General features: G+C 46.3%; 2 protein-coding genes across 2 annotated transcripts in view; both read right to left on the bottom strand.

Annotated features, from left to right (window-relative positions):
* The window catches only part of LOC143986896 (uncharacterized), a 237,087-nt gene that overhangs the window by 6,085 nt on the left and 211,573 nt on the right, over positions 1 to 19,429 (bottom strand). Inside the window, 2 exon segments of the mRNA XM_077485302.1 lie at positions 2,023 to 2,026; positions 3,065 to 3,971. Of these exon segments, the coding sequence (XP_077341428.1) occupies positions 2,023 to 2,026; positions 3,065 to 3,971 (911 nt within the window).
* Positions 1 to 19,429, bottom strand: part of LOC143986898 (uncharacterized) — a 1,277,526-nt gene that overhangs the window by 1,248,368 nt on the left and 9,729 nt on the right. The window lies entirely within an intron of this gene.

The raw sequence follows: 19,429 nt of genomic DNA, 5'->3' as shown, positions 1-19,429 counted from the left end.
GTATACCCATCAGCATAAAAAACCCTCATGAACACTGCTTGTAGATATCTCCTTACTTGCTTAGTATTGTTGTAATCCTTTTTGTTCTTTAGAATGACGTCACTGAGCATGCCCAGACCTCCCCTGATTTATGGCGCACACTGTGTACTTTGTCTATCTATTATCAGGACTTCCTATGGCACACAACACTGAAATTCCAGGAGGCTGCAGAATCATTCAGCTTCCTCCTACACCCCATGTGACCATGTGACATCACATGCAGTGTAAACCAGGGCATCAGACAGCACTACTGAAGTCTTATCAGCTGAAGCTGATAAGACTGACATAGGCAAACACTAGATAATTGGTACAAGTAAATACTATGAAATAAAACAAGTCAGCTATGAACAGGGAAGCAGGATTGCCATAGAAACATTGGAATTGAGAAGGAGGCTTGGTTAACAGTACCGGAAGTGCTCAATGTAAGGGCGGAAATACACTCCACTGTGGACTCAGAAAACAATACTTAAGATGGCGCTGCCTTACCCCTGGAAACAAGTTTTTTAAAGTTTCTTTAAACAGTAAGTAATATGCGATTTGGGCTGGATTACAGTGGCTTGATAATTACTTATTATAATGGACTAAAATGAAAAGAAGCATCAGAGTGGGAGAGTTTACTTCCTCTTTAAGTGTATGAGTATGATCTCAGGAAAGGTGCTTTATTGTTGTCATGTAGAATGATATACAGTATATCCAACAATGTAGTACAGAACACTTCATAAGAGACCTACAAGTTCAAGTGCAGCTGGGTGAATGCTGCTCACATTCAACTAATTGTATTTTGTAAATAGACCTCTAATGCTGTGTACACACGACCGAACTTTCCGGCAGATTAGGTCCGACGGAATCAGTCTGTCGGACAATCCGATCGCATGTGCGCTAATCTAATCGTTTTTCATTTTAAAAATCAGATAGACCTAGAAATAGAACATGTTTCAAATCTGGCCGACGGAATAAATCCCTATCGGGAAAACCGTTCGTCTGTATGCTGGTCTGACGGACCAAATACGACGCAAGGGAAGCTATTGACTACTGAACTTCCTTTTTTAGTCCCATCTTACGTCATTACGTTCAAAACGAACGGACTTTCGAACGGACTAAGCCCTTGTACACACGGTCGGAGATTCCGACAACCAAATCCGTCGGATTTTGTCCGAAACTGTTGTATACACACGGTCGAACGAAGTTGTCCGGAAATCCGATCGTGCAGAACGTGATGACGTTATTTCATTACGACGTGACTACGTTCAGGCTAGTAGCCAATAGCTTTGGTGTAGGAATTTGATCTGAGCATGCGTGGCACTTTGTCCGATCGGAATTCTCTACACATGATCCGAGTATGTCCGATCAGAGCATTTTGTCTGAAAATTTTACCAACATGTTGGAAAACTTGGTCCGTCGGATACTCCGATGGAAACAGTCCGATGGTGACCACACACAGTCGGAATATCCGACAAAACGGTCCGATCGGACCCATTCCGTCGGAATCTCCGACCGTGTGTACAAGGGCTTAGTCTGTTCATGTGTGGCCAAGTCCATTTGTTTGGAAGTCCATCAGAGCTCCGCTGAAAAGTCAGTTGGGAAGACCGTTGGACCTAGTCTGCCGGAAAGTCTGGTCGTGTGTACACGGTATAAGTGTTTGTGAAAGGTTACACCACAAAATTTACTCAGCCAATGAAAGGTAATGACTACTGCTATCAATAACCCACAAGGTACAACACTTCATCCATGTCTTTGGTGATCTCTGATCTCCTTATGAACTCAGGGATGAACAATTCCTATCGCCTGACACCCGGGACATGCAGTTCTGAAGGCTGGACAGGTAGTTTGTTTTTTTAACATTTAGCCCTGTTGTGGGTGGACAAGGAGCAGGTTCACTTGTCGGATGGAAGCATTTGATTGGCTGAGCGAATGTTTCCACACCCCCCGGTAAAGTGCCCCCACCCCGACACACAACCGCTATGTATCCTGGGCTCCTCTTACCCATCTGTGGACCCGGGACCAGCATAGCGGGTGATGATGGGAAGAGGGGAGAGGAGGGAATACACACATCCGCTCTGCTCCCCTTCTTGTTCCTGACCCGGAAGCGATATGCAGTGTGATCTATATTGCATTACATTCGGTGGAGCACAGGGGAGACATGGGGGTCTTTTAGACCCTGGATGTCTCATTAAAGAGAACCTGTCACCAAAAAATCATCACATAGGGGACTTTTTGATCTCTATGTCAGTGTTTCTCAACCTTTTATCAGCCAAGGCACCCTCTAAAATTATGGACAGCCCAATTCTAAAATGTAAAAACTATTCTAATAGTTCTACATAATGCAATAACATCCACACACATAGGACACCCAATGTCATAAGTGATTTATTCTTCCAAAGCAAATACACATTTGCAAACTGGTACAGATTAGTATTCCAATGTTTCTCTTTTCCCTCAGTTTTTCTCCATCACTCAGCCATAGAGACCCCAAAGCGGATGGAGAGAGGCGGGGGTGGGGGGGGGGGGTCACACAAGGATGATATTCGGACAACTGACATCCTCCTTATCAGCTCATGATGTCATTTGAAAAAAAAAAAACAGAGGCCTACATGTGAAAACGTTGGTTGCAATACACATGTTCCTGCAGTGGCTCAGCAACCTGAGCCCTCTGTGTAACAGCAGTGTGGTGAGAAGTTCCGCGTACGGGCTCCAATGCCACTTCTGAGCTCTCTGGTAGATGAGGAACAAATAGATTGTCATAAGGGACAAGGAGATTGGGACCCTGATTTAGTCCCTTGGACAAGTTGTTTTTTCAAAAAATGTTCACATCCCTGGAACTGTTTCTTACATGATGAAGATCAGCCATGGAGTATATCTGAGGTGTATATCAGGGTGTCCTTCTTCCCCACATGAGAGCTCTGATGTTCAGCAACATTCATATAGAAGACATTTCCCACACTCAAGGCACTAATACACCTCGAGGGTTGTGTGGGATCCCTGATGTACAGGAAGACAGGACTTCAGTGAGTAATAATTCCCTCACTCGGGACAGGAAAGTGGCTTCTCCCCCATATGAGATCTCTGATGTCTGGAAAGATTGGACTTCTGTGAAAAACATTTCCCACATTCAGGACAGAAATGCGGCTTTTCCCCCGTGTGAGATCTCTTATGTTTGTAAAGATTGGACTTCTGTGAAAAACATTTCCTGCACTCAGGACAGGAATACGGCTTCTCCCCGGTGTGAGATCTCTGATGTTTGTAAAGATTGGACTTCTCTGAAAAACATTTCCCACACTCAGAACAGGAATACGGCTTCTCCCCGGTGTGAGATCTCTGATGTCTGTAAAGAACGGACTTCAATGAAAAACTTTTACCGCACTCAGGACAGGAATGCGGCTTCTCCCCCGTGTGAGATCTCTGATGTGTGTAAAGATGTGATTGATTTGAAAAACATTTCCCGCACTCAGGACAGGGATACGGCTTCTCCCCTGTGTGAGATCGCTGATGTTTGTGAAGATCGCACTTCTGTGAAAAACATTTCCCGCACTCAGGACAGAAAAAGGGATTCTCCCCTGTGTGAGATCTCTGATGTGTGTAAAGATGGGACTTTTGTGAAAAACATTTCCCGCACTCAGGACAGGAATACGGCTTCTCACCTGTGTGAGATCTTTTATGCACATTAAGATTGTATTTAGAATGGAAACATCTCCCACACTCAGTACAGGAAAACCTCTTATCTGTTGGAAGGACGGTACCGTCCCTCACAGTCTGAGGTTCCTCAGGATAAGAGGAATACGATGGACCATCTACACTGTGTGGTGCCGGATGGACATTTGAGGTAGTCGGGTTTTCTCCTGGACTATACTGTGTGATGTCCTCATCTTCTACTTTACAGTCTGGAGACAAAGTGAGACAATTCTCTGAGGTTTTCCTCATCTCCCGTCCATCTACTAAAATAGAAATAAAAAAGATTATTACTAGACATGAGCAGCAGCTTTGTCTCTGAGGATCTTACAATTCCCCCCTCAAGGTAACTAGTAAATGGGTCCTCTGATCTCCTACCAGTTAATTTCTTTATTCATGGACCTTAGTCAGAGAGTGAGGAAACAACGAGAACTGTCTTTTATAGGAGTGACAGTGATGAGGGGATTATAGGACGAGTGTTTCCACCCCCTCTATCACTCATTGCCATCTTCCCAACACAAGAAGTCCTGAACTTCCTTATTTAGTCCATGATTTAGACCCCTTTCACACTGAGGTGTTTTGCAGCAGCTCCATTCACCGTTTTTTTGCCCACATGTGAGACCACGGGGGCTTTCACACTGGAGCGGTGCGCTGGCAGCTTCTTTGGAGCGGTGAACTCACCACTCCTCCCCATTGAAATCAATGGGGCAGCGCTGCTATACCGCCGGCAAAACGCCGATGCAGCAGCATTTTGCGGGCGTATTTAACCCCTTTTCGGCCGCTAGCGGGGGTTAAAAACAACCCGCTAGCGGCCGAATAGCGACGCTAAAACAATGGTTAAGCACCGCTTTACTGCTGACGCCCAGGGCGGCACAGTGTAAAAGGGGTCTTAGTCATGAATAACAGCGGGGCTGAGTCCCACCAGAGTGAGACTACACCTTTTACTTGTCCCCACATAAAACATACCGTATTTATCGGCGTATAACACGCACTTTTTCCCCCTTAAAATCGGGGGAAAGTCGTGGGTGTGTGTTATACGCCGATCCCCACTGTCTGTGAGTCTAAAAGACCGTGCGCCGCCGAAAAAGACCGATCGCCGCCGAAAAAGACCGAGCCGTCTGCTCGGCTCCGCTCGTAGTCCCGCCCACCTGCTGCCATATAAAGCGAAGGCGGCGTTACAATTTTGCTACAAACCTTTATATGAAGTGTGAAATAAATGTGGGAAATTGCTAGCCAGGTCAGTCCAGGAACTTAAGTCAGCGTCTTATATCCCCTAGATAACCGGCACCACTGGTCAGAAGGCCAAGAACCCAATGCAAATCTCCAGAGAATTCAGAGAATTCTACTCAGATTTGTATAAATTGCCGAGTCCAACTTCTTCTCAAACAACTATAGACAGCTACATTTCCGACTCCCAGTTCCCACCGCTCCCGACAGAGACCCAGGAAATACTTGCCGAACCAATAACTCTAGAGGAACTACAAGGGGCGTTGAACGCTATAAAGTTAGGGAAAGCCCCGGGCCCTGGCGGATACACCGCCCAATACTATAAAATTTTCATCCAAATTCTAGGACGGTGCCTAGTGATGTTTTTTAATGCTCTGGGCTCTGGTACTAATTTTCCTAGCGATACCCTGAGAGCCCATATATCCCTGATCCACAAGGAGGGCAAAGACCCAGGCCTATGCGGCAATTATAGGCCCATCTTCCTTTTAAACACAGACCTGAAATTGTTCTCAAAGATCATAGCCACCAGATTAGCACGTCACCTTCAAAACCTGATACACCTTGACCAGGTCGGATTCATACCCACGAGAGAGGCAAGAGACAACAACATTATTAAAGTACTTAACCTCCTCCATGTGGCAAGATCTAACGGGACCCCCTTTATATTTGTGAGCACTGACGTAGAAAAGGCCTTTGATAGGGTGAACTGGAACTACATGTTCTCTGTTCTCCGACACATTGGCTTAGGGGACAAAATGGTGAGATGGATTACTAGTATATACTCAAACCCCTCGGCCCAGGTAAATGGCAAACGGAGTGCTCTCCAGCACTTTCCCTATTGGAAACGGAACAAGACAGGGGTGCCTGTTATCTCCCCTTCTCTTTGCCCTCTCCCTTGAGCCGTTCCTTTGCTCCATTAGATCAAACCCGGACATCACAGGGCTCCAAGTGAGTAGCCATCACTGCAAAATCTCTGCATATGCGGATGACCTATTGTTCTCGCTCACAAACCCTAGAATTTCCCTACCAAACCTACTACATGAATTTAAAGTTTACAGGGCAATCTCCCACCTGAAAATAAACTTCTCTAAATCTGAAGCTATGGGAGTGGCGGTCAACCCTCACACCCTACTGGACCTACAAGCCAATTTCCACTTTAAATGGATCAATACAGCATTGAAGTATCTGGGCACGAAGATGCCTTCCAATATTCTGCAGACGTTTAATCTTAAGTTCCCCCCTCTACTGACCAAGACTCGCACCCTACTGGAGAAGTGGCATACCGCCCTCCACTCTTGGTTTGGAAGATGTAATCTTCTTAAAATGAGCATACTGCCCAAATTTATTTATCTCTTACAAGCCCTGCCGGTCCATATTCCACCCGCCTTTTTTAAGTACAAGACCTCTTTACCAGATTTGTTTTGGACCATAAAAAGCCCAGGCTCTGACGTTCTCAAATGACACTCCCTAAACACTGCGGCGGACTAGCGTTACCCGATGTACGTCAATACTTTCTCGCTTCCCATTTGGGCCGGATACTTGACTGGAGACGAAAGAAGTCAACCAAATTATGGGTGCAACTTGAGCAATCCCAAACCCACATTCCACTGCAAGGTGCGCTGTGGTGTTATGGGGACCTCCCCCAGGGAGTAAAGGTGCATCCACTCTTGGGAGCTACCCTGAAGCATAGCCAACGGGTGGCATTCCTCACGGCCCTTACGTCCAAGAACTCACCACTATTCCCAATACTCGAAAACCCTAAATTTGAACCGGGCCTACACTCAACGGAGTATACTGGCCTTAGAGAATCTGCATGCGATCATGCAGCTAAATTTGTTGTAGAGGGGAAGTGGCCATCTGTTACGGACCTGACTGACGCGATAGGAGTTTACAAACTCCCCTTCTGGAAAGCGATACAACTGCGCCACTTTCTCCATTCCCTCCCTAACCCCCAAGACTTTTCATGCCAGAAAATGTAATTTGAGGTCCTTTGCTCGGGACAAGACCCGCTGGTTCATATCCTATCCCAAACATTCCCTGCTAATCACTCCAAAGACTCAGCCACATATTCTCTGTCTGTCCAGTTGGGAGGTAGACCTTAACTGTACGTTTTCGGTGACACAGAAGCAACGAATTATCACTCTAGCCCCTAAATCCTCACTGTGCACTAGAACACAAGAAACTAACTTCACACTGATGACCCGCTGGTACTTAACACCCTCCAGACTACAGAAATGCTTTCCCGCCGCCTCGAGTAGATGTTGGCGCTGCAATGAGGGTATGGGAATGCTAATACACATATTCTGGTCTGGTTCATATCCTATCCCAAACATTCCCTGCTAATCACTCCAAAGACTCAGCCACATATTCTCTGTCTGTCCAGTTGGGAGGTAGACCTTAACTGTACGTTTTCGGTGACACAGAAGCAACGAATTATCACTCTAGCCCTTAAATCCTCAATGTGCACTAGAACACAAGAAACTAACTTCACACTGATGACCCGCTGGTACTTAACACCCTCCAGACTACAGAAATGCTTTCCCGCCGCCTCGAGTAGATGTTGGCGCTGCAATGAGGGTATGGGAATGCTAATACACATATTCTGGTCCTCCGAAAATAAGTTCGCAGTATTACACAGAAGTTTACCGACTACGTCATCCCAGATGACGCCGCTTTTATCTTACTGCACCACTCTGAGATCCCTATCAAAAAGTATAAGTCGTTGATACGGCATTTGCTCAATGCAGCGTGTATCCCCATCCGATGGAAACAGAACTCCCCCCAGCCATTGCTCACTGGAAGTGAGAAAACTGGAGGATTTGGTCCTCACTGGACAACATAAACAGGAACTGTTCAAGAAGACCTGGGACATTTGCACCACCTTTATTTACTCTGAAGCGGGACAATGTCTTCTGAGCTTGTAGTGTCCCCCTCCTCTAGTCTGGGAATCCATAAGCCCCGACTGCCGCCATGCCTCCTCTTTCTGCCTTCTTATTCTTCTCTTTCCTTTCTATCCTTCTCCCCCTCCCCGTTCTCTCCCGAAACTCACCCCCAGTCATGCCCTCCTTGCAATATCAGTCAGATCTTCCTCTTTATATGGGAGACGAGGGGGTGCAGAGAGAGAGACCCCCAACACTGACCTTTCCAACAAACTCTGATCTGGGTTGTGTGTGTCAGGAGCTGGAGTTGGATACTGGAAACTGACAGGTATATTGTCACTAGGGATGAGCTTCGTGTTCGACTCGAACACCGGCTGTTCGCCCGTTCGGTGAAGCCAGAACTCTGTGGGCCGTTCACGCCAAATTCGTGTGGCGTTCACGGCCCACAATGCACTGCGCCATCGCAGTGCATTGCTGGCTCATGATTGGCCAAGCATGCACTGTGACCCCGCATGCTTGGCCAATCACAGCGCCAGCAGTGAGGAGAGCCATGATTGGCCACAGGCAATGGATACCATTATCCACCTATATAGCTATATTGCTCTTCTGTAATTGAGCTTTCAGCCAGCTGCAGGAGTTTGTTGGTGTTGTCTGTGTGCCCTGAGTGCAGTATACACCATTATTCACCTATATAGCTATATTGCTCTTCTGTAATTGAGCTTTCAGCCAGCTGTAGGAGTTTGTGGGTGTTGTCTGTGTGCCCGGAGTGCAGTATACACCATTATTTACCTATTTTGCTCTTCTCTGAGCCATCTGCCATCTGCAGGAGTTAGTTGGTGTTGTGTGCCTCCAGCACAATATACACTACCCAATTGCTGTTTTCCCATCTCCCTTCAGGCCATTACCATGTCTGGAAGGCCAACAAGGAGAGGCATACAGGCAGGAGCCGATAAAAGAGGGCAAGCAGGCTCTGTATCTAGAGACAACAGTGCTGGTCATGGACGAGGTGCATCGTCATCAGCACGTGGCCATGGAACATGCTTGTCCTTATTTTCGGCAGCTGGACGAGTTGAGCCGCATCATGCCGAAGACTTGGTAGAGTGGATGACCAAGCCCTCTTCATCCTCCTCATCCTCTCTCACCCAGGCTCAGGGTACTAGCAAAGCAGCTGCCAACGCATCGTCTTCCCTCGTCTCAATGTCATCATCAGTGACTCCTTCCCTAGACCCACCACGTCCTCCTGAGGAGTCCCCTGAACTCTTTGAGCACAGTGTTGGGTACATGCTCCAGGAGGATGCCCAGTGTTTTGTAGGCTCTGATGATGATACTCAGCTAGAGGAAGGCAGTAGCGTTAGCGCAGAGAGAGGGGATGCTCAAGAAGGACAGTAATCTGGCAGTCATGTTCCACAAGCTGCAGCATACTGCCAGGTTTGCTCCAGCGATGAAGAGGGAGGGGATGATGAGGGCACTGACTCCACATGGGTGCCTGGTAGGAGAGAGGAGGCGGCACATGTCCAACGAGGCAGGATGCCCTCCGGGGGCCAGCTTAGGGGCAGCACCCCGACTGAATCACACCGCAGAGCTCCGCCTGTGCAGAGCGCTGCCTCTGCGCGTTATTCTAAAAGTTCTTTGGTGTGGGCCTTTTTTGAGACGAGTGCATCAAATCGTACCGCTGCTATTTGCAACATATGTTTTAAGCGTATCTCGCGTGGCCAAAACATCGGCCACTTGGGCACCACATGCTTGACCAGACATATGTTGACCTGCCATGCAGCTCGTTGAAAGAAAATTGTATAAAGTGCAGCGCTTAGTAATTATAAATATGAAAACAAAATGATAAGTGTCTCAAACAATCAAAAAAGAAAAGAATATCTTTCTGTGACAAAAAGATGCACCCAAGCATCTATACACACATAAATATATCATATACAGTGGTGTGAAAAAGTGTTTGCCCCCTTCCTCATTTCCTGTTCCTTTGCATGTTTCTCACACTTAAGTGTTTCGGAACATCAAACCAATTTAAACAATAGTCAAGGACAACACAAGTAAACACAAAATGCAATTTGTAAATGAAGGTGTTTATTATTAAAGGTGAAAAAAAATCCAAACCATCATGGCCCTGTGTGAAAAAGTGATTGCCCCCTAAACCTAATAACTGGTTGGGCCACCCTTAGCAGCAACAACTGCAACCAAGCGTTTGCGATAACGTGCAATGAGGCTTTTACAGCGTCCTGGAGGAATTTTGGCCCACTCATCTTTGCAGAATTGTCCTAATTCAGTTACATTAGAGGGTTTTCGGGCATGAACGGCCTTTTTAAGGTCATACCACAACATCTCAATAGGATTCAGGTCAGGACTTTGGCTAGGCCACTCCAAAGTCTTCATTTTGTTTTTCTTCAGCCATTCGGTGGTGGACTTGCTGGTGTGTTTAGGATCATTGTCCTGCTGCAGAACCCAAGTTCGTTTCAGCTTGAGTACACGAACAGATGGTCGGACATTCTCCTTCAGGATCTCTTGGTAGACAGCAGAATTCATAGTTCCTTTTATCACGGCAAGTCTTCCAGGTCCTGAAGCAGCAAAACAGCCCCAGACCATCACACTACCACCACCATATTTTACTGTTGGTATAATGTTCTTTTTATGAAATGCAGTGTTCCTTCTACGCCAGATATACTTGGACACACACCTTCCAAAGAGTTCCACTTTTGTCTCATCGGTCCACAGAATGTTGTCCCAAAAGTCTTGGGGATCATCAAGATGTGTTGTGGAGAAATTGAGACTAGCTTTGATGTTCTTTTTGCTCAGCAGTGGTTTTCTCCTTGGAACTCTGCCATGCAGGCCATTTTTGCCCAGTCTTTTCCTGATGGTGGAGGCATGAACGCTGACCTTAACGCTGAAACAGTGATTGCCCCCCTTGTTAAAACATACTATAACTGTGGTTGTCCACACCTGAGTTCAATTTCTCTAGCCACACCCAGGCCTGATTATTGCCACACCTGTTCACAATCAAGGCATCACTTAAATAGGAGCTGCTTGACACAGTAAGGTCCACCAGAAGATCCTTAAGGCTGGGTTCACACCACAGCGATGCGGGAACGCCGCGAATCCGCGGCGTTTTCCCGCATCGCACACCTCCCGCCAGCAGTTCACACTGCCCTATGCGGACGGCTGGGAGTGTCAATGATATGTTAATGACACCCCCAGATCCATCCGCATATCGCAGTGCGATCTGCAGACTCGCACAGGAATCGGATCGCATGGTGTGAACCCCCATGAAAAAAAGGGTCCCGTGCGAGTTTGCTGCGGGAGCGATGCGAATTCAGCCATACTATCTGTATGGCTGAACTCGCATCGCTACAGAGATCGGATGTGATTTGCACTGCAGTGCGGGTGCGAATCACATCCGGATCTCCCCCCGCAGCAGTGTGAACCCAGCCTAAAAGCTACACATCATGCCGAGACCCAAAGAAATTCAGAAACAATTGAGAAAGAAAGTAATTGAGATCTATCAGTCTGGAAAGGGTTATAAAGCCATTTCCAAAGCTTTGGGAATCCAGCGAACCACAGTGAGAGCCATTATCCACAAATGGCGAAGACATGGAACAGTGGTGAACCTTCCCAGGAGTGGCCGGCCGCCCAAAATTACCCCAAGAGCGCAGCGACGACTCATCCAAGAGGTCACAAAAGACCACACAACAACGTCCAAGGAACTGCAGGCCTCACTTGCCTCAGTTAAGGTCAGCGTTCATGCCTCCACCATCAGGAAAAGACTGGGCAAAAATGGCCTGCATGGCAGAGTTCCAAGGAGAAAACCACTGCTGAGCAAAAAGAACATCAAAGCTCGTCTCAATTTCTTCACAACACATCTTGATGATCCCCAAGACTTTTGGGACAACATTCTGTGGACCGATGAGACAAAAGTGGAACTCTTTGGAAGGTGTGTGTCCAAGTATATCTGGCGTAGAAGGAACACTGCATTTCATAAAAAGAACATTATACCAACAGTAAAATATGGTGGTGGTAGTGTGATGGTCTGGGGCTGTTTTGCTGCTTCAGGACCTGGAAGACTTGCCGTGATAAAAGGAACTATGAATTCTGCTGTCTACCAAGAGATCCTGAAGGAGAATGTCCGACCATCTGTTCGTGTACTCAAGCTGAAACGAACTTGGGTTCTGCAGCAGGACAATGATCCTAAACACACCAGCAAGTCCACCACCGAATGGCTGAAGAAAAACAAAATGAAGACTTTGGAGTGGCCTAGCCAAAGTCCTGACCTGAATCCTATTGAGATGTTGTGGTATGACCTTAAAAAGGCCGTTCATGCCCGAAAACCCTCTAATGTAACTGAATTAGGACAATTCTGCAAAGATGAGTGGGCCAAAATTCCTCCAGGACGCTGTAAAAGCCTCATTGCACGTTATCGCAAAAGCTTGGTTGCAGTTGTTGCTGCTAAGGGTGGCCCAACCAGTTATTAGGTTTAGGGGGCAATCACTTTTTCACACAGGGCCATGATGGTTTGGATTTTTTTTCACCTTTAATAATAAACACCTTCATTTACAAATTGCATTTTGTGTTTACTTGTGTTGTCCTTGACTATTGTTTAAATTGGTTTGATGTTCCGAAACACTTAAGTGTGACAAACATGCAAAGGAACAGGAAATGAGGAAGGGGGCAAACACTTTTTCACACCACTGTAAAGAATGAAACATTAAATGAGAAAATATAGTCCATATTAAGAGTCCACTGTGTATAAAGTGAAATCCCAAAAGAAACCAAATAAAGGTGATCTGAAGGACATCCAAAGGTATCTGGAAAATACACCGCTGTGCTGGTACCGTCACTGTGAGAAATACAGGCTTACCAGGTCATGGTAACCCAATTAAACATACATCAGCCGCTTGGGCACCACATGCTTGGACAGACATATGTTGACCTGCCATGCAGCTCGTTGGCAAGCGTACCTCAAAGACCCACACCAAAGAACAAAGCGGACCTCTCCTTGCTCCTCATCAGCTGGGATCTCCAACCCCACTAGACCTTCAGTCCTCTCTGAAACCTGCAATGAGAGGAATGAAGGTCTAGAATTAGATGTGTCACAGCCAAGTGCTTGCGGGCACTCTGCTAGCAGTACACCCACGTCCGATTGTAGCAGGCAAATTTCCCTGCCCCAGCTGCTGGACCGTAGAAAGAAGTTCACTCCCAGCCATCCACATGCCCAGCGGTTGAATGCTAGCTTGGCTAAATTGCTAGCACTTCAACTGCTACCTTTTCAGTTGGTAGAATCCGACCCCTTCAGTGAGTATGTGCAATGTGCGGTTCATCAGTGGCAGGTCCCCAAACGCCACTTTTTCTCATGGAGGGCGATTCTGGCTCTCTACCGGCATGTGGAAGGCAATGTCCTTGCCTCGCTGGATAGAGCGGTCAGTGGTAAGGTGCATATTACCGCTGACTCATGGTCCAGCAGGCATGGACAGGGACGTTACCTGTCTTTCACGGCCCATTGGGTCACTCTTTTGGCAGCTGGAAAGGATGCAGGAAAAGGTGCAGTAGTGCTGGAGGCTGTTCCGCCACCAAGCCTCCAAAATGCTACTACTAGTTGTGACACACCTCTCTCCTCCACCCCCTCCTCTTCTTCTTCCTCCATGGCCTCTTCCAGTGCTCTGTCCTCGGAACCAGCGGTGCTCCGTAGGCGTTCAAGGGGCTACGCAAGTACGCAGGCAAAACGATGCCATGCCATGCTTACGCTGGTTTGTTTGGGGGACAGGAGCCACACTGGGGCAGATATTTTGTCAGCTCTGCAGGGGCAGGCCGAGAGGTGGTTGACGCCACGCCAGCTTAAGCCAGGATTGGTGGTTTGCGACAATGGCACCAACCTCTTCTCTGCCCTCCGACAGGGACAACTGACCCATGTGCCCTGTGCAGTTCTTGGGCAGGTACCCGGGCTTACAGGATGTCCTGAAGCTGGCCAGGAAAGTCTGTGTGCATTTCCGCCGATCATTTAATGCCTGTGCTCGGCTGGCTGAGCTCCAAAAGGAGTTGAACCTGCCCAAGAACCGCCTTATATGTGACATGCCCACCAGGTGGAACTCAACGTTGGCCATGCTGCAGCGGCTGCACATGCAGCAGAGGGCCATCAATGAGTACCTGTGCCACTACGGCACCAGGACAGGGTCAGGGGAGCTTGTTTTTTTTCTCACCACGCCAGTGGGGCATAATCAGGGATGCATGCACTGTCCTGTCACTGTTTGAGGAGGCCACAAGGATGGTGAGCAGTGACAGTGCATGCATCAGTGACACTGTACCTCTTGTCCACCTCTTGGAGCATACGCTGCATGGAATAATGGACAGGGCACTTGAGGCAAAACAGAGGCAGAAAGAGGAGGACTTCCTTGCCTCTCAAGGCCCCCTTTATCCAGACAGTGTTCCTGCTGTCCCACCCATCACACAGGAAGAGGAGGAGGAGGATGATTGTATCAGCATGGAGGTGGAGGTCCCAAGAAACCCATGGACTTGTACGTGGCTGGGAGGACGTAGCTGCGGATCATGTTGTCCTTAGTGACCCAGAGGACTCCGGACCAAATGCCTCAGCTAACCTACACTGCATGGCCTCCCTGATCCTGCAAAGCCTGCGGAAGGATCCTCATATTCTTCGGATCAAGGAGAGGGACCATTACTGGCTGGCCACTCTCCTTGATCCACGGCACAAGGGTAAGGTTGCCGACCTTATCTTGCCGTCGCAGAGGGAGCAGAGGATGAGACATCTCCGGGAGGCCTTGCAGAACGGTCTGTGCAACGTGTTCCCAGAGACTGGGAGGTTACAAACTCTTGGTCCTGGACAACGTGTTGCTGAGGCATCAGTCAGAAGGAGCGATGGAGAAGGTGGCCGTCTGACCGATGCGTTCAGACAATTTTTTAATCCGCAGCCCCAAGGTATGATCGGTTCCAGCAACCATCACCAGCGTCTGATTTACATTGTGCAGGAATACCTAGGGGCAAGGTCAGACTTGGACACCTTTCCCACTGAAAATCCTCTGGCTTACTGGGTCTTGAGGATGGATCACTGGCCAGAGCTTGCACAGTTTGCAATTGAGCTACTGGCCTGTCCTGCATCCAGCGTTCTTTCGGAACGCACCTTCAGTGCTGCTGGTGGCTTTGTTACCGATCACAGGGTGCGCCTGTCTACCGACTTGGTTGATCGACTGATCTTCATAAAGATGAATCAGTCTTGGATCACCCACAGCTACCAAGCACCTGAAGCTGATGTAACCGAATAATTTTTTTTTTAAATATCACATCCCTTCAAGACTGCCTATGCTGATGCTGAGTGACTGTCCTGTTATGTTGACTGTCTATCCTCTTCCTCCTCCGCTGATATCTTGGAAGAACATTTTTGGTTCTGGGTGATGCCACCAGCCCAATTTTTCTGCCCCTGTTTAACAGGGGCATTTAATTAACATTTTTGAAGCAATGCTTTGCAGCAGGGCTCATTCCTGCACTACAACTAGAGTATATGGGAGAGGTTGCAGTGTTGTGGCACCAGCACCAGTGCCTAAGGCCCAATTTTTCTGCCCCTGTTTAACAGGGGCATGTAATTACAATTCTTGATATAATGTTTCACAGCAGGGCCCGTTCTTGTGCCCACCGAGAGTAACTGTGAGGACTTATAGTGTTGTGGCACCAGCACCACAACCACCAAAGGCCCAATTTTTCTACCACTGTTTAACAATGGCATTTAATTACAATTCTTGATATAATCGTTCACAGCAGGGCGCTCCAGCGCCCACCAAGAGTCACTTTGAGGGCTTACAATGTTGTGGCAACACCAACACCTTGTTCCGCCATTTCTGCAGAGCATATAGGGCAGGCCCCTACTTTCAAACATCCAACTTACAAACGTCTCCTACTTGCAAATCGAAGGAGACAACAGGAAGTGAGATGAAAAAAGATGGACGGCAAAACAAATTATACAGGGGTGATAACCCTTCCCTATGTTTTCCAAAAAGCTTAAAAATTTATTTTTTGACTGGAGCTACACTTTAAAAATGTACCAGTTCAAAATTACAAACAGATTCAACTTAACACAACAAACCTACACAGTCCCTGTCTTGTTTGCACCGCCTGTATAATGCTGTTCTGAGTATATAGGGCCTGGGGGCCCCAGGTCTTTCCTTTTTTTAATATGGGTACGGAGTTCCCCTTAATATCCGTACAAGACCCAAAGGGGCTGGTAATGGGCAGGGGGGGGGAGATTACCCATGCCATTGTTCTCAATGATTTTCATCCATATTGCCGGAACCAGATATTACATTAAAACCGCAAGCAGTTTTAAATGACTTTTTTTCTGTTAAATGTCAGGTAGGTTAATTGGCTTCTGTCCAAAATTTGCCCTAGTATATGAATGGGGACCTTGGATTGTGGGCTCCTTGAGGGTAGGGACCAATGTGAGTGTGTAATGTACAGGGATGGGGACAATTGTAGACACTCAGGTTGAACTGGATGATCTGGTGTCTTTATTCAACCTTACTAACTATGAAACTATAACTATGAATTTTGTGCAGGGACGGTTCTAAACACGGGAAACACGTGGCACTTCACAGGCATACTATAGACACCCCCAGGCACGATATTTAAAGGAATATTTCACTTTTTTTTTCACTTCACGTCATTAAAATCAGTGCTCCCGAAAAAACTGCAGTTTTTAAAAACATTTTAGGCATTGACTCATGTCCCCTGGGGCAGGAGCCAGGTCCCCAAACCCTTTTTAGGACAATATCTTGCATATTAGCCATTAAAATTAGCACTTTTTATTTCAAATGTTCGAGTCCCATAGACTTCAATGGGGTTCTAAAGTTCGCACGAATTAGCGTTCCGTTCGAAAGTTCTGGTGCGAACCGAATCGGGGGGTGTTCGGCTCATCCCCAATTGTCACATAGATGATAAATTACTTTGGATGTTAGTTAACCGCTGTATGATCTCTATAGCTATGTTGATGATCACACCCCTGTCTGTAATGTATGGCTCTCTCCCTTGTTTTGGATTGAATAAAAATGTATATTTGAAAAAAAAAAAAAAAAAAGTATATTAAATAGAGTAAAAGGAAAATGGGCACGATTATAAAAAATCTTTAAAAATGATAAAAAAAAAGTCATCTGATCCGAGTGAGCAGCTGCATAGTAACACATCTATTTTATAATAGATGGTAAAAAATAATAAAATAATAACTATATAAACGGTGACTTCAAATATAATAACCTATTATGATCAGTACATGATTAGTTACACTAAAAAATACATCGAGATACACACCAGGTAATAATTCCTATGGATAGATACATGGACTATAAGGAGGGGGCAGTTGGTAAAAAAAAAAAAAGGAGGGGGCGGTAGAGGATAGAAGGGGGCAGTAAAAAAGAAAAAAAGCGGGAAGAGGAGCGAGTTAGTTGCGAGTTGATCAGTCTAGGTATCATAGAATTGTGTTGACTTCTATCTCCTCGTTCAAACCCTCAGGCACCAGAGAATTCAAGGTAAAAATACAGTAGGTTTCCCTACGGCATAACCTCTGGAACCTTTCAGCCTGGGAATCACAAGGAGGGATAGATTCCAATACCCAGACTTTTAAACCTTCAGAGCATTTATTATGGACATGAAGGAAGTGACTATGTTCATCTGATCCCCTTGCAGACTAGGCCCAGTTCATCTTGGATTGGACGCAATTCTGCTTGGAACACAACTGCTTTAAGCATCTTGGGGTTACGATCTCCAGGTGCATAGCACTGCCATGGGTGCTTCCTTTGCACCTTGTTATGCTAATCTCACCATGAGTTGGTGGGAGGAGTCATGCATCTGGAGAAGTAACCACTTTGCATCTCAGATTGTCTTCTATGGAAGATATATGGATGATGTTATCATTATATGGGATGGTCCTTCCTCTTCCATTTCCCCTTTTGTCCAGTACTGTAACAACAATAACATGGGCATCTAATTTACTCATGTACATGATTCTCAATCTCTTGTGTCTTTAGACCTCAAATTATCCCATGTTGAGGGCCATATTGTGTCTTAAGACACATTTCAAGTCCTGAGCGGGAAATTCGTATCTGCATTTTGCCAGCTGCCACAACCATAAATGGAAGCACAATATCCCAAAGGGCCAATTTTGTAGATTGAGAAAGAACTGCACACTAGACCATGACTACAAGGGCAACTCTTAATAAATACATTTATGGACAAGGGATATGACTCTGATGTAGTTCATAAAGCCAACAATTTCTGTTACTAATTCAGAGGTCAAGTTAATTACCCAGTATCATAATCAACACAAAAAGATGGAACACATCATTAGACACCACTTGGGTATTCTTTTATAGGACCCAAATTTAGTTCCGGTTTTGCCCGGGAGACCAAGGGTCATCTATCGCAAAGCTAGAAGTGTGAAAAATATGGTAGGATTCCTCACTGTACTACTTCAGCCAGAACATTAACATTAACCACCTTTTGCAATCTGACGGGGATGTTTTAGTGTAAAAAAAATCTGATGTAAAATGTGCTGGTTCGTCCAGAACCGCCAGAAGAGTTTTAAAGATAATTCAGGTAAAAGCCATCATATCAAGAAATTCTACAGCTGCTCAACAGAATTTGTTATATATTGTTTGACTTGCCCCTGTGGCCTCCTATAATGTAGGCTGTACTATTCAGACAGCAAGGGCCTGATTCGGGCAACATAGGAGACTTATTGAAAAGGGATCAGATCAACATAGTGTCCCTAGGCACTTCCTTAATGAAGGGTTAAAAGTCTGGGTGTTGGAATCCATCCCTCCTTGTGACTCCCAGGCTGAAAGGTTCCAGAAGATATGCTGTAGGGAAACCTACGGGATGTTTACCTTGAATTCTCTGGTGCCTGGGGGTTTGAACGAGGAGATAGAAGTAAACACAATTCTTTGATACCTAGACTGATCAACTCACAAGTAACAGTATATCTCCTCTTCTTGCTTCCTTTTTTTTACCCCCCCCCCCCTCAGCTGGTCTTTAAAAAGTTTATAATAGTACTTTGTGAAGCCATCAGGGCCATCAGGGCCTCTGCCTAATGGGCTTTCCCATTAGGCAGAGTCAACGATTTTAGTGATCTTAGACACGGTAAATAGGGCAATTAGGGTAGAGAGGTGTTCTTCAGGGAGGGTTAAGAGCTGTAGCTGAGCCAAGGATTCATTAATGGCCTGCGTTGAGGGTTGGGGGGTGAGCAGGTCAGTTATGACATTTTATAGGGCTCCGTAATAGTCCACAAATGAGTTAGCCATGTTCTGGGGATTAAAGATTTTATGGTTAGTGAGAAGGTGAAGGAGGTGGGATATTTTAGTTTTGATTCTTTGGGATCTAAGTCTGTTAGCTAGGACTATGCCAACACGATTGCCATTTGCAGAGTTTTTTATTTTTAGCCCTTGTACACACGGTCGGAGAATCTGTCGGAATGAGTCTTATCGGACCATGTCATCAGATAATCCGACTGTGTGGTATGCATCGGACTGATTCCATCCGAATCTCCGTCCGACCCAATTTTCCAACATGTTGGAAATATTTCCCGACCAACTGGGCCGGACGGACCTAATCCGATCATGTGTAGA

This window comes from Lithobates pipiens, unplaced genomic scaffold, assembly GCF_037356315.1.
Source record: "Lithobates pipiens isolate NorthernLeopardFrog02 unplaced genomic scaffold, aLitPip1_a1.2 Scaffold_18, whole genome shotgun sequence".
In the NCBI taxonomy this organism is placed as follows: domain Eukaryota; kingdom Metazoa; phylum Chordata; class Amphibia; order Anura; family Ranidae; genus Lithobates; species Lithobates pipiens.
This window is presented reverse-complemented; position numbering and strand designations above follow the sequence as displayed.